This window comes from Oncorhynchus clarkii, chromosome 13, assembly GCF_045791955.1.
Source record: "Oncorhynchus clarkii lewisi isolate Uvic-CL-2024 chromosome 13, UVic_Ocla_1.0, whole genome shotgun sequence".
Lineage (NCBI taxonomy): Eukaryota > Metazoa > Chordata > Actinopteri > Salmoniformes > Salmonidae > Oncorhynchus > Oncorhynchus clarkii.
The window spans coordinates 4,620,495-4,633,052 of record NC_092159.1 but is presented as its reverse complement, the minus strand read 5'-3'; the positions used below and the strand labels follow the sequence as shown (position 1 = coordinate 4,633,052).

The following is a 12,558-nucleotide window of genomic DNA, read 5'->3' as shown; positions in this document are numbered from 1 at the left end:
ATAGTGAACAGCAAGGATGTCGAAGCATAGTAAACAGCAAGGACGTCGAAGCATAGTAAACAGCAAGGACGTCGAAGCATAGTAAACAGCAAGGACGTCGAAGCATAGTAAACAGCAAGGACGTCGAAGCATAGTAAACAGCAAGGACGTCGAAGCATAGTAAACAGCAAGGACGTCGAAGCATAGTAAACAGCAAGGACGTCGAAGCATAGTAAACAGCAAGGACGTCGAAGCATAGTAAACAGCAAGGACGTCGAAGCATAGTAAACAGCAAGGAAGTTCACTGTAAATATACTTTTTTCTATTGTGTTATTGACTGTGTGTTTGTTTATTCCATGTGTAACTCTGTGTTGTTGTTTGTGTCGCACTGCTTTGCTTTATCTTGGCCAGGTCACAGTTGTAAATGAGAACTTGTTCTCAACTGGCCAATCTGGTTAAATAAAGATGAAATCAAATAATATTAAAAAAGAAAAAAAGCAGTTTTGAATTTTAACGGTTATTTTACTGATATTTTCTTATTAAAATAGGCTATTATCAAACAGCTTCCTATAACTAAGAATTATAAGTCCTATCAATTTAGACCTAGAATAGATTAAACAGTTATATTTGACGTTTTTAATATTGTTGAGGTGTAAAATTGTATCCCAAATAGTTGACCAATTCAGCAGTTGTCAGTTTGAAACCATTTGATTGGCTGTTGTCACGTTCCACGGACTCCGCACAACGCCATGTGGTTGGCTGGTAAACAAAACACGGACAGGTTAAAAGGTGAACGTTGTCAAATTTGCCTTCAGTTGAGTTCAGACCCAGCGTTCTTTATTCTGGTACATTCTGATCGTTATCAGACACTAGTCTGTTGGGCTATAAAAAATACAAGTGGGAGTATGAACGCTATGATTTGTCAACTCCAAGACCTACCGCCTTACATGGAGTCCGAAAACAAGAGTTTCGAACCGTGGCGTGACTACATGAAGTTAGCTGACCTAGTGCGTGAGATGCAGTTAGGCAAGTTCATCCCAGAACCGTCAACCGTTGAGGGTCATGACTCCGGGATATGGTCGACCATGGTGGAATTTGAGGAGTTTCCGCCGCGAGCCTTGCTGTCACCGATAACACCCGTGGCGACACCACCCCTATGGCACGAAATGGAACCCCTGGATTCCGAAATCGTCCTCTTGCATGAAGACGCTCCTTTATCGCCGAGCAGCACCAAGGGTCCCGAGCCCCCTACAGCACCGTCCAGATCCCCCGCTGGCACCTGGGACCAGAGTGGGAGAAACACGCCGGAGGAGGTGCCATCACCCGAGCGCACCTGGGACCAGAGTGGGAGAAACACGCCGGAGGAGGTGCCATCACCCGAGCGCACCTGGTACCAGAGTGGGAGAAACACGCCGGAGGAGGTGCCATCACCCGAGCGCACCTGGTACCAGAGTGGGATAAACACGCCGGAGGAGGTGCCATCACCCGAGCGCACCTGGTACCAGAGTGGGAGAAACACGCCGGAGGAGATGCCATCACCCGAGCGCAAGTTCTGCAGCTTCTGCAAATACAACGGGCAGCCTGAGTCGGTGTTTCTGTCCCACAGCATCAAGAACCAAGATGGGGACATGATGTGCCGGTACCTGCAGCTAAGTCTTTGTCCTCTCTGCGGGGTCACCGGGGCCCAAGCCGCCACCATGCACCATTGTCCACCATTGGTGTAAAGTACTTTAGTGAAGTTCTTGAAATTACTTCTTAAGTAGTTTTTGGGGTATCTGTCCTTTACTTGGGCATCAGAATGGCGCAGCGGTCTAAAGGCACTGCAACTCAGTGTTTGAGGCGTCACTACAGACAGGGTATCGCACAGCGTCGTCCGGGTTTGGCCGTCATTGTAAATACGAATTTGTTCTTAATTGACATCCCTAATTAAATGACGGTTTTTACTTTTACTTCACTACATTCCTAAAGAAAATGATGTACTTTTTACTCCGTAGATTTTCCCCGATACCCAAAACTATTATTCAGATGTTTTATGCTTATCGGGACACGACAATTGTGTAATTCACACACTTATCAAGAGAACATCCCTACTGCATCTGATCTGGCCGACTCACTAAACACAAGCTTCGTTTGTAAATGATGTCTGAGTATTGGAGTGTCAAATCAAATTTTATTTGTCACATACAATTGGGTAGCAGATGTTAATGCGACTGTAGCGACATGCTTGTTGTGTGTTCCTGGCTTTCTGTGAATTAATAAAGAACAACAAAAAGGTGCCACCTGGTTTGCTTTTCTTTTGATACCTAAGTATATTTTAGCATTTACTTTAGATACTTAAGTATATTTTAAACCATATACTATTAGACTTTTACTCAAGTGGTATTTTACCGGGTGACATTCACTTATACTTGAGTCATTTTATATTAAGGTATCTTTACTTTTACTCAAGTATGAGGTGGGTACTTTTTCCACCACTGGTTCAATTCGGAGAAGCCTAACTCTGGTCCAGGCCGTTGGTACACTACCCCAGGCCTGAGGATACTTGTTGTTGCGAGATGGGTGGGACCGGAGCTAGAGACGCGCTGAAGAGACTGTTCAGGCTGTTGTGTTGGCGACTTCCTCAGCGTCTCTAACATACTGTATGCGGACAATTGTAAGAGGGTTTAGGAGTGGATATTTAGCTTAGAAATCGTTTGGAACAGGCTGACTAGTTTTGTAGACTATGATGTGGTGGCAGTTAATCATCAAGCCCTCAATGAGTTGAATCAGCTGAGTTTGTCCGGGGCTTCAACAACAATATGTGCTGTTGGGGGACTGGAGTTGGGAAACACTGATGTAAAGAAACAGACGCCGTTTCAATGTTGTCAACAGGCAATATTTTACTCCCAAATGAACAAACTAAGTAGTGCAGCACAAGACACACAACCAGCTTTCTGGATCAGCCCAGTCCTTCTAGAATGCTCCACAGATGGACAATCCTCAAACCATTGTTGTTTAGGCCCCAATGACAATATGAGTCTCGGACCCTGAAATGGGCCATTAATCAGCATTATTCTGTAAATCAAGGTTAGTGACCCAACCCTGGCCGTCTCCCGTGAATTGATGTGTGCCCCATTGACTTGAGTGGTTTGCTATTATTCTGTAAATTGATTGTAAATCAATTGTAAATGGTCACTTAAAACCGGTTCAGGCCAATTTGACAACACAATCTCACATTCAATTCGTGCATGTACATAATGTATTTCAGCAGATTTCGTGCGTTTTTTTGTGGCTTAATTCGAGAGAAAAGACAATATTTTAAACACGATAGCCTATATATATATATTTCTGCATTATTGAACGTTATGAATATATCGTAATGTTGTATTTATTTAATCCCGTTTTATAAATGGTGTTTGTATTGCTATATATACTGTTTTCGATTTTTCTGAGCAGACAATGTCAGTATCCTGCTTTGTGTCCAGCCCCAAAACGCATTCCCGACCACTGCGGACTGAGTTTCAGTATCCTGCTTTGTGTCCAGCCCCAAAACGCATTCCCGACCACTGCGGACTGAGTTTCAGTATCCTGCTTTGTGTCCAGCTCCAAAACGCATTCCCGACCACTGCGGACTGAGTTTCAGTATCCTGCTTTGTGTCCAGCCCCAAAACGCATTCCCGACCACTGCGGACTGAGTTTCAGTATCCTGCTATGTGTCCGTTCAGTCAACTAGTAGAATTATTGTCTGTGACGTAAGTGTGATGATTATTATTAAGGTTCTGGTCGTCTGAGATACCAGCAAATAGGCTATACAATAAACAAGATAACTTTAGTACTAAGAAACTAAAGTCATAATAATTAAACAATAAAATAATATATATATATATATATATATATATATATATATACAATTATCATCTGTTTGGTTGCTTTGAGACTGAGTCGTGTCTACACAATATTATTTACAACGAGCGGTTCCAATTCTTTTTAAGTAGACTAAATCTGTCTGCAGTTTTATGTTATGGGTGATCTTTTCCATTAAATACAGTTCTTTCAGTCTACCACTCCACTCTTCCGTAGTATGAATGTCCTCCTTTAACCAATGCTCTATAATTAACAATGTCTACACTGTATTTCTGATCAATTTGATGTTATTTTAATGGACATTTTTTTTTGCTTTTCTTTCAAAAGCAAGGACATTTCTAAATGATCCCAAACTTTTGAATGGTAGTGTAGTAACTTATCTAGGATCAGCTTTCTCTCCCCCAAGCCGGTTTTATGTTATGGGTGATCTTTTTCATTAAATACAGTTCTTTCAGTCTACCACTCCACTCTTCCGTAGTATGAATGTCCTCATTTAACCAATGCTCTATAATACCTTTCTTGGCTGCAGACGAGGATATTCAACAGGTCGTCATTTTGAAACAGTTCAGGATTTACTCCAAGTAATGGTCCTCTTTGGGCTCTCTGCCAGGGAACATTTATATACATATATGTGAATATATATTTATTTTTTAATCAATGGCAATACTGTTTAATAAGCTTGATTTCACGTAATTTTAGTGGGTATTGTTGCGCTCATAAAACATATGTTGGCCAACCAAAACCCTTGCCGGTGATATGCAGTCATAAAACATATGTTGGCCGACCAAAACCCTTGCCGGTGATATGCAGTCATAAAACATATGTTGGCCAACCAAAACTCTTCCCGGTGATATGCAGTCATAAAACATATGTTGGCCAACCAAAACCCTTGCCGGTAATATGCAGTCATAAAACATATGTTGGCCGACCAAAACCGTTCAAAAGTTTGGGGTCACTTAGAAATGTCCTTTGTCCATTAAAATAACATCAGTGCTCAGAAATACAGTGTAGACATGGTTAATGTTGTAATGTTGTGCCATTGGAACACAGGAGTGATGGTTGCTGATAATGGGCCTCTATACACCTCTGTAGATATTCCATTAAAAATCAGCCGTTTCCAGCTACAATAGTCATTTACAACATTAACAACGTAATTCTCTCTCATTAGAGAATTAGACGTTTATCCACGTTTCTCCCTGCTACTTTGGGGAGGAAAAAAACAGAACTGTTGTTCCCCTTTACCCCTACCTACACCAACAAATGACCTCAACTAACCTGTACCCCCGCACATTGACTCTATATCGGTACCCACAGCCTCCTGTTATTTTACTATGCTACTTTTTATTTTATTTTATATACATCCCAAGATGGCATAGCAGTTCAGACGTATTTTTGTCCTCGTCCTGTCGTGTATATAAATATATAGATATATTTACAACTTTTTTTTCACATACATTTTTAATTTTCCAAAAACTCATCTTCAGAACACTCTCCTGCAATCCGCTTCACCAATTTATATTTATATAAAAAAGTATTATTTACCTCAGATCTGTAATCCTCCGAGAGGCTAGCCAGAAATTAGCCAGAAGCTAGCCGGGAGCTAGCCAGAAGCTGGTCCAGAAGCTACTCTGAAGCTGGTTCAGAATCTAGTTAGCTTATTTACTGGCTGCTATCCGTGTGACTATCGGCTTTCGTCGATTCTGGAGCTAACATCAATTGTTCCGGAGCTAGCCAGCTGAAGAGTTCCATCAATCACTCCTGGGCTGCAGTCACCTATCCGGACCCGTTTTGCTGCCTACGCGGAGCCCCACCGGGCCTTCACAGTTGGACTGCCGACGTTGTCTACCCGAGGGAATTGTCCGGCTGGCTCCTCCGGCGCAACGTTGCCTGGGCGCCCATCTGCGGCCTGCTAGCCGTTGGCTATCTTATCGGCTGCTATCTGAATAGACAATCGGACAATTTTTATTTTACTTTATTTTTATTTATTTATTTATTTTTCTTCTTGGGCCTCTATAACTATATCTATTGTTTTTATTTTTGTTGTTGTTGTGTGATTTGGATTAATCCCCTCTACCACACGGAAACCCACTAATCTACTGACGGAACGCAAGAGTTGGCTAATAACAGACCTCCATTCTATGCTAGCTTGCTCCTATGCTAGCTTGCTACCGATTTAGCTGTCTAAATCGCCGTGACCCCCAACCAACCTCTCCACTCACTGGACCATTTTGATCACTCGACTGAGCATGCCTCTCCTTAATGTCAATATGCCTTGTCCATTGCTGTTCTGGTTAGTGTTTATTGGCTTATTTCACTGTAGAGCCTCTAGTCCTGCTCATTATATCTTATCCAACCTATTAGTTCCACCACCCAAACATGCAATGACATCTCCTGGTTTCAATGATGTTTCTAGAGACAATATCTCTCTCTTCATCACTCAATACCTAGGTTTACCTTCACTGTATTCACATCCTACCTTACCTTTGTCTGTACATTATACCTTGATGCTATTTTATCGCCCCCAGAAACCTCCTTTTACTCTCTGTTCCAGACGTTCTAAACGACCAATTCTTATTGCTTTTAGCCGCACCCTTATTCTACTCCTACTCTGTTCCTCTGGCGATGTAGAGGTGAATCCAGGCCCTGCAGTGCCTAGCTCCACTCCTATTCCCCAGGCGCTCTCTTTTGACGACTTCTGTAACCGTAATAGCCTTGGTTTCATGCATGTTAACATTAGAAGCCTCCTCCCTAAGTTTGTTCTATTCACTGCTTTAGCACACTCTGCCAACCCGGATGTTCTAGCTGTGTCTGAATCCTGGCTTAGGAAGACCACCAAAAATTCAGACATTTTAATTCCAAACTACAACATTTTCAGACAAGATAGAACTGCCAAAGGGGGCGGTGTTGCAATCTACTGCAAAGATAGCCTGCAGAGTTCTGTCCTACTATCCAGGTCTGTACCCAAACAATTTGAACTTCTACTTTTAAAAATCCACCTCTCTAAAAACAAGTCTCTCACCGTTGCCGCCTGCTATAGACCACCCTCTGCCCCCAGCTGTGCTCTGGACACCATATGTGAACTGATTGCCCCCCATCTATCTTCAGAGCTTGTGCTGCTAGGCGACCTAAACTGGAACATGCTTAACACCCCAGCCATCCTACAATCTAAACTTGATGCCCTCAACCTCACACAAATTATCAATGAACCTACCAGGTACCTCCCCAAAGCCTTAAACACGGGCACCCACATAGATATCATCCTAACCAAATTGCCCTCTAAATACACCTCTGCTGTTTTCAACCAAGATCTCAGCGATCACTGCCTCATTGCCTGCATCCGTAATGGGTCAGCGGTCAAACGACCTCCACTCATCACTGTAAAACGCTCCCTGAAACACTTCAGCGAGCAGGCCTTTCTAATCGACCTGGCCGGGGTATCCTGGAAGGATATTGATCTCATCCCGTCAGTAGAGGATGCCTGGATATTTTTTAAAAATGCCTTCCTAACCATCTTAAATAAACATGCCCCATTCAAGAAATTTAGAACCAGGAACAGATATAGCCCTTGGTTCTCCCCAGACCTGACTGCCCTTAATCAACACAAAAACATCCTATGGCGTTCTGCATTAGCATCAAACAGCCCCCGTGATATGCAGCTGTTCAGGGAAGCTAGAAACCATTATACACAGGCAGTTAGAAAAGCCAAGGCTAGCTTTTTCAAGCAGAAATTTGCTTCCTGCAACACTAACTCAAAAAAGTTCTGGGACACTGTAAAGTCCATGGAGAATAAGAACACCTCCTCCCAGCTGCCCACTGCACTGAAGATAGGAAACACTGTCACCACTGATAAATCCACCATAATTGAGAATTTCAATAAGCATTTTTCTACGGCTGGCCATGCTTTCCACCTGGCTACTCCTACCCCGGTCAACAGCACTGCACCCCCCACAACAACTTGCCCAAGCCTTCCCCATTTCTCCTTCTCCCAAATCTGCTCAGCTGATGTTCTGAATGAGCTGCAAAATCTGGACCCCTACAAATCAGCCGGGCTAGACAATCTGGACCCTTTCTTTCTAAAATTATCTGCCAAAATTGTTGCCACCCCTATTACTAGCCTGTTCAACCTCTCTTTCGTGTCGTCTGAGATTCCCAAAGATTGGAAAGCAGCTGCGGTCATCCCCCTCTTCAAAGGGGGTGACACTCTTGACCCAAACTGCTACAGACCTATATCTATCCTACCATGCCTTTCTAAGGTCTTCGAAAGCCAAGTCAACAAACAGATTACCGACCATTTCGAATCTCACCATACCTTCTCTGCTATGCAATCTGGTTTCAGAGCTGGTCATGGGTGCACCTCAGCCACGCTCAAGGTCCTAAATGATATCTTAACCGCCATCGATAAGAAACATTACTGTGCAGCCGTATTCATTGATCTGGCCAAGGCTTTCGACTCTGTCAATCACCACATCCTCATCGGCAGACTCGACAGCCTTGGTTTCTCAAATGATTGCCTCGCCTGGTTCACCAACTACTTCTCTGATAGAGTTCAGTGTGTCAAATCGGAGGGTCTGCTGTCCGGACCTCTGGCAGTCTCTATGGGGGTGCCACAGGGTTCAATTCTTGGACCGACTCTCTTCTCTGTATACATCAATGAGGTCGCTCTTGCTGCTGGTGAGTCTCTGATCCACCTCTACGCAGACGACACCATTCTGTATACTTCTGGCCCTTCTTTGGACACTGTGTTAACAACCCTCCAGGCAAGCTTCAATGCCATACAACTCTCCTTCCGTGGCCTCCAATTGCTCTTAAATACAAGTCAAACTAAATGCATGCTCTTCAACCGATCGCTACCTGTACCTACCCGCCTGTCCAACATTACTACTCTGGACGGCTCTGACTTAGAATACGTGGACAACTACAAATACTTAGGTGTCTGGTTAGACTGTAAACTCTCCTTCCAGACCCATATCAAACATCTCCAATCCAAAGTTAAATCTAGAATTGGCTTCCTATTTCGCAACAAAGCATCCTTCACTCATGCTGCCAAACATACCCTTGTAAAACTGACCATCCTACCAATCCTCGACTTTGGCGATGTCATTTACAAAATAGCCTCCAATACCCTACTCAACAAATTGGATGCAGTCTATCACATAGGACTGTGGTCTAAAGTAGTGCACTATATAGGGCTGTGGTCTAAAGTAGTGCACTATATAGGGCTGTGGTCTAAAGTAGTGCACTATATAGGCCTGTGGTCTAAAGTAGTGCACTATATAGGGCTGTGGTCTAAAGTAGTGCACTATATAGGGCTGTGGTCTAAAGTAGTGCACTATATAGGGCTGTGGTCTAAAGTAGTGCACTATATAGGACTGTGGTCTGAAGTAGTGCACTATATAGGACTGTGGTCTAAAGTAGTGCACTATATATGGCTGTGGTCTAAAGTAGTGCACTATATATGGCTGTGGTTTAAAGTAGTGCACTATATAGGGCTGTGGTCTAAAGTAGTGCACTATATAGGGCTGTGGTCTAAAGTAGTGCACTATATAGGGCATTGTCTACAGCTGGACTTTAGGTCTTAGTGGTAAAGGTGATCTTTATGCTGGGAATCTTTAGACTGGTTAGTTATTAAAGCCACATGTTTCATAGAGACACGACTGAGATGAGGAGATGTACAATAACCAAAGATTCACCTTAGTGATCATTTATTTTATAACACATTCTACAAAACACAGTAACTACATACTGTTCCAAACTGATGTCCTCAGCATTAGGAAAGGCAGAGGAGAAGAAAATAACCCCTAAATGGTATTATAGACCAGCTTTATTATTATAACGTTGTGTCCATAGAACTTGACAAACATTCAGTTCTCATCTGGGTTGATACTTTGGATCATTGTTCTCAAACTGATCTTGAGTATTCAAGTCAAAACATAAATACAAATCAACCTTCAAGTGAGCCTCCACTATGTGAAGACTGTTACCCATGAGCCTTTGGGGGCATTGCGATGATGGTTCGCTGTAGGTCCCAAATGGCACCTTGTTTCCTATATAGTGTACCACTGTTGACCAGAGCCTTATTCCCTATATAGTGTCTATGGGCCCAGGTCAAAAGTAGGGCACTATATAGGGAATAGGGTGCTATTTGGGAGGCAATCTAGATCTCAGAGCGTCGTGGGGGGAAGACGCGGCGTGGGGGAGGCCTCGCGGTCTTGTTGCCACGGCGAAGAGACTCTAGCTCCCGATGGGTAGCCATCACTACCCGACTGAAAGAGAGGGATGAAGGAGGGAGAGATAGAGATGGAGGGAGGGACGGACGGACGGAGGGACAGAGGGATGAAGGAGGGAGAGATAGAGAGAGATGGAGGGAGGGACGGACGGACGGAGGGACAGAGGGATGAAGGAGGAAGAGATAGAGATGGAGGGAGGAAAGAAAAGAGGGAGAGAAAAGGAGAAAAGAGAAGGATAGGGGAGGGAGGGAGAGATGCATTGGGAGAGAGTGATATTATTTTCAGTTGCTATTTGTCTGTTTTTACTACTACTTACAAAACATCTGATCACCACTGTCATGCACATGTTGTTGGTTTGATCTTGAGAGGTGTGAGATTCCTTTGGCAATGTAAACATATGTTTCCTATGCCAATAATGCCCATTGAATTGAAATTGAATTGAGAGAGAGATCAAAGAGAAAGCATAGCAGGACAAGATCTCTCTCTGTGACGACTCCCCCATCCTGAGTGAGTCTGATCACATCTCTTCAAACTGTCCTGTAGACGAGGATAGTCGCCCCCCTCAGCACTGAACACACCCAGGTCCCACAACTGCATCCATCACTGAGAGGGATACATTCACAGAGCTGGAGAGAGACATGGAGCTCAGAGATCTAGTCCACACTATCCAGACAGAACAGACCACAAAACAGACCCGCACAACAACAACCCCCCCAACAAGACCCGGAGGGCAGAAGGTGGAGACGGACGGCTGTCTGAGAGAGCTGGCTGCTCATTGGACTGAGGTGAGACAACTTAAAGAGGAAGGAGAGGAACACATGGCACAGCTAACAGTAGTGAAGGAGGAGGGAGAGGAACACATGACACAGCTAACAGTAGTGAAGGAGGAGGGAGAGGAACACATTACACAGCTAACAGTAGTGAAGGAGGAGGGAGAGGAACACATGACACAGCTAACAGTAGTGAAGGAGGAGGGAGAGGAACACATGGCACAGCTAACAGTAGTGAAGGAGGAGGGAGAGGAACACATGACACAGCTAACAGTAGTGAAGGAGGAGGGAGAGGAACACATGGCACAGCTAACAGTAGTGAAGGAGGAGGGAGAGGAACACATGACACAGCTAACAGTAGTGAAGGAGGAGGGAGAGGAACACATGACACAGCTAACAGTAGTGAAGGAGGAGGGAGAGGAACACATGACACAGCTAACAGTAGTGAAGGAGGAGGGAGAGGAACACACGACACAGCTAACAGTAGTGAATGAGGAGGGAGAGGAACACATGGCACAGCTAACAGTAGTGAAGGAGGAGGGAGAGGAACACATGACACAGCTAACAGTAGTGAAGGAGGAGGGAGAGGAACACATGACACAGCTAACAGTAGTGAAGGAGGAGGGAGAGGAACACATGACACAGCTAACAGTAGTGAAGGAGGAGGGAGAGGAACACATGGCACAGCTAACAATAGTGAAGGAGGAGGGAGAGGAACACATGACACAGCTAACAGTAGTGAAGGAGGAGGGAGAGGAACACATGACACAGCTAACAGTAGTGAAGGAGGAGGGAGAGGAACACATGACACAGCTAACAGTAGTGAAGGAGGAGGGAGAGGAACACATGACACAGCTAACAGTAGTGAAGGAGGAGGGAGAGGAACACATGGCACAGCTAACAGTAGTGAAGGAGGAGGGAGAGGGACACATGGTACAGCTAACAGTAGTGAAGGAGGAGGGAGAGGAACACATGGCACAGCTAACAGTAGTGAAGGAGGAACACATGACACAGCTAACAGTAGTGGAGGAGGAGGGAGAGGAACACATTACACAGCTAACAGTAGTGAAGGAGGAGGGAGAGGAACACATGACACAGCTAACAGTAGTGAAGGAGGAGGGAGAGGAACACATGGTACAGCTAACAGTAGTGAAGGAGGAGAGAGAGGAACACATGACACAGCTAACAGTAGTGAAGGAGGAGGGAGAGGAACACATGACACAGCTAACAGTAGTGAAGGAGGAGGGAGAGGAACACATGGTACAGCTAACAGTAGTGAAGGAGGAGGGAGAGGTACACATGACATAGCTAACAGTAGTGAAGGAGGAGAGAGAGGAACACATGACACAGCTAACAGTAGTGAAGGAGGAGGGAGAGGAACACATGACACAGCTAACAGTAGTGAAGGAGGAGGGAGAGGAACACATGACACAGCTAACAGTAGTGAAGGAGGAGGGAGAGGAACACATGGTACAGCTAACAGTAGTGAAGGAGGAGGGAGAGGAACACATGGCACAGCTAACAATAGTGAAGGAGGAGGGAGAGGAACACATGACACAGCTAACAGTAGTGAAGGAGGAGGGAGAGGAACACATGACACAGCTAACAGTAGTGAAGGAGGAGGGAGAGGAACACATGGTACAGCTAACAGTAGTGAAGGAGGAGAGGCACATGTGGTACAGCTAACAGTAGTGAAGGAGGAGGGAGAGGAACACATGGCACAGCTAACAGTAGTGAAG

At 44.6% G+C, this 12,558-nt stretch overlaps 1 protein-coding gene across 1 annotated transcript; it reads left to right on the top strand.

Annotated features, from left to right (window-relative positions):
• Positions 1-926: 926 nt before the first annotated feature.
• Positions 927-1,703, top strand: LOC139424192 (nanos homolog 3-like). The gene is made up of 2 exons (XM_071175871.1): positions 927-1,292; positions 1,506-1,703. Exons 1-2 carry the CDS (start codon positions 927-929, stop codon positions 1,701-1,703), a joined length of 564 nt encoding a protein of 187 aa, XP_071031972.1.
• Positions 1,704-12,558: the final 10,855 nt, after the last annotated feature.

What these genes read in the sequence shown, in the direction of transcription:
- LOC139424192 (XM_071175871.1), top strand. Translation starts at nt 927, where the DNA reads ATGGAGTCCGAAAACAAGAGTTTCGAACCGTGGCGTGACTACATGAAG. An exon ending in GGAGAAACACGCCGGAGGAG is followed by an intron (nt 1,293 to 1,505) that starts GTGCCATCACCC and finishes AACACGCCGGAG; the next exon opens with GAGATGCCATCACCCGAGCG.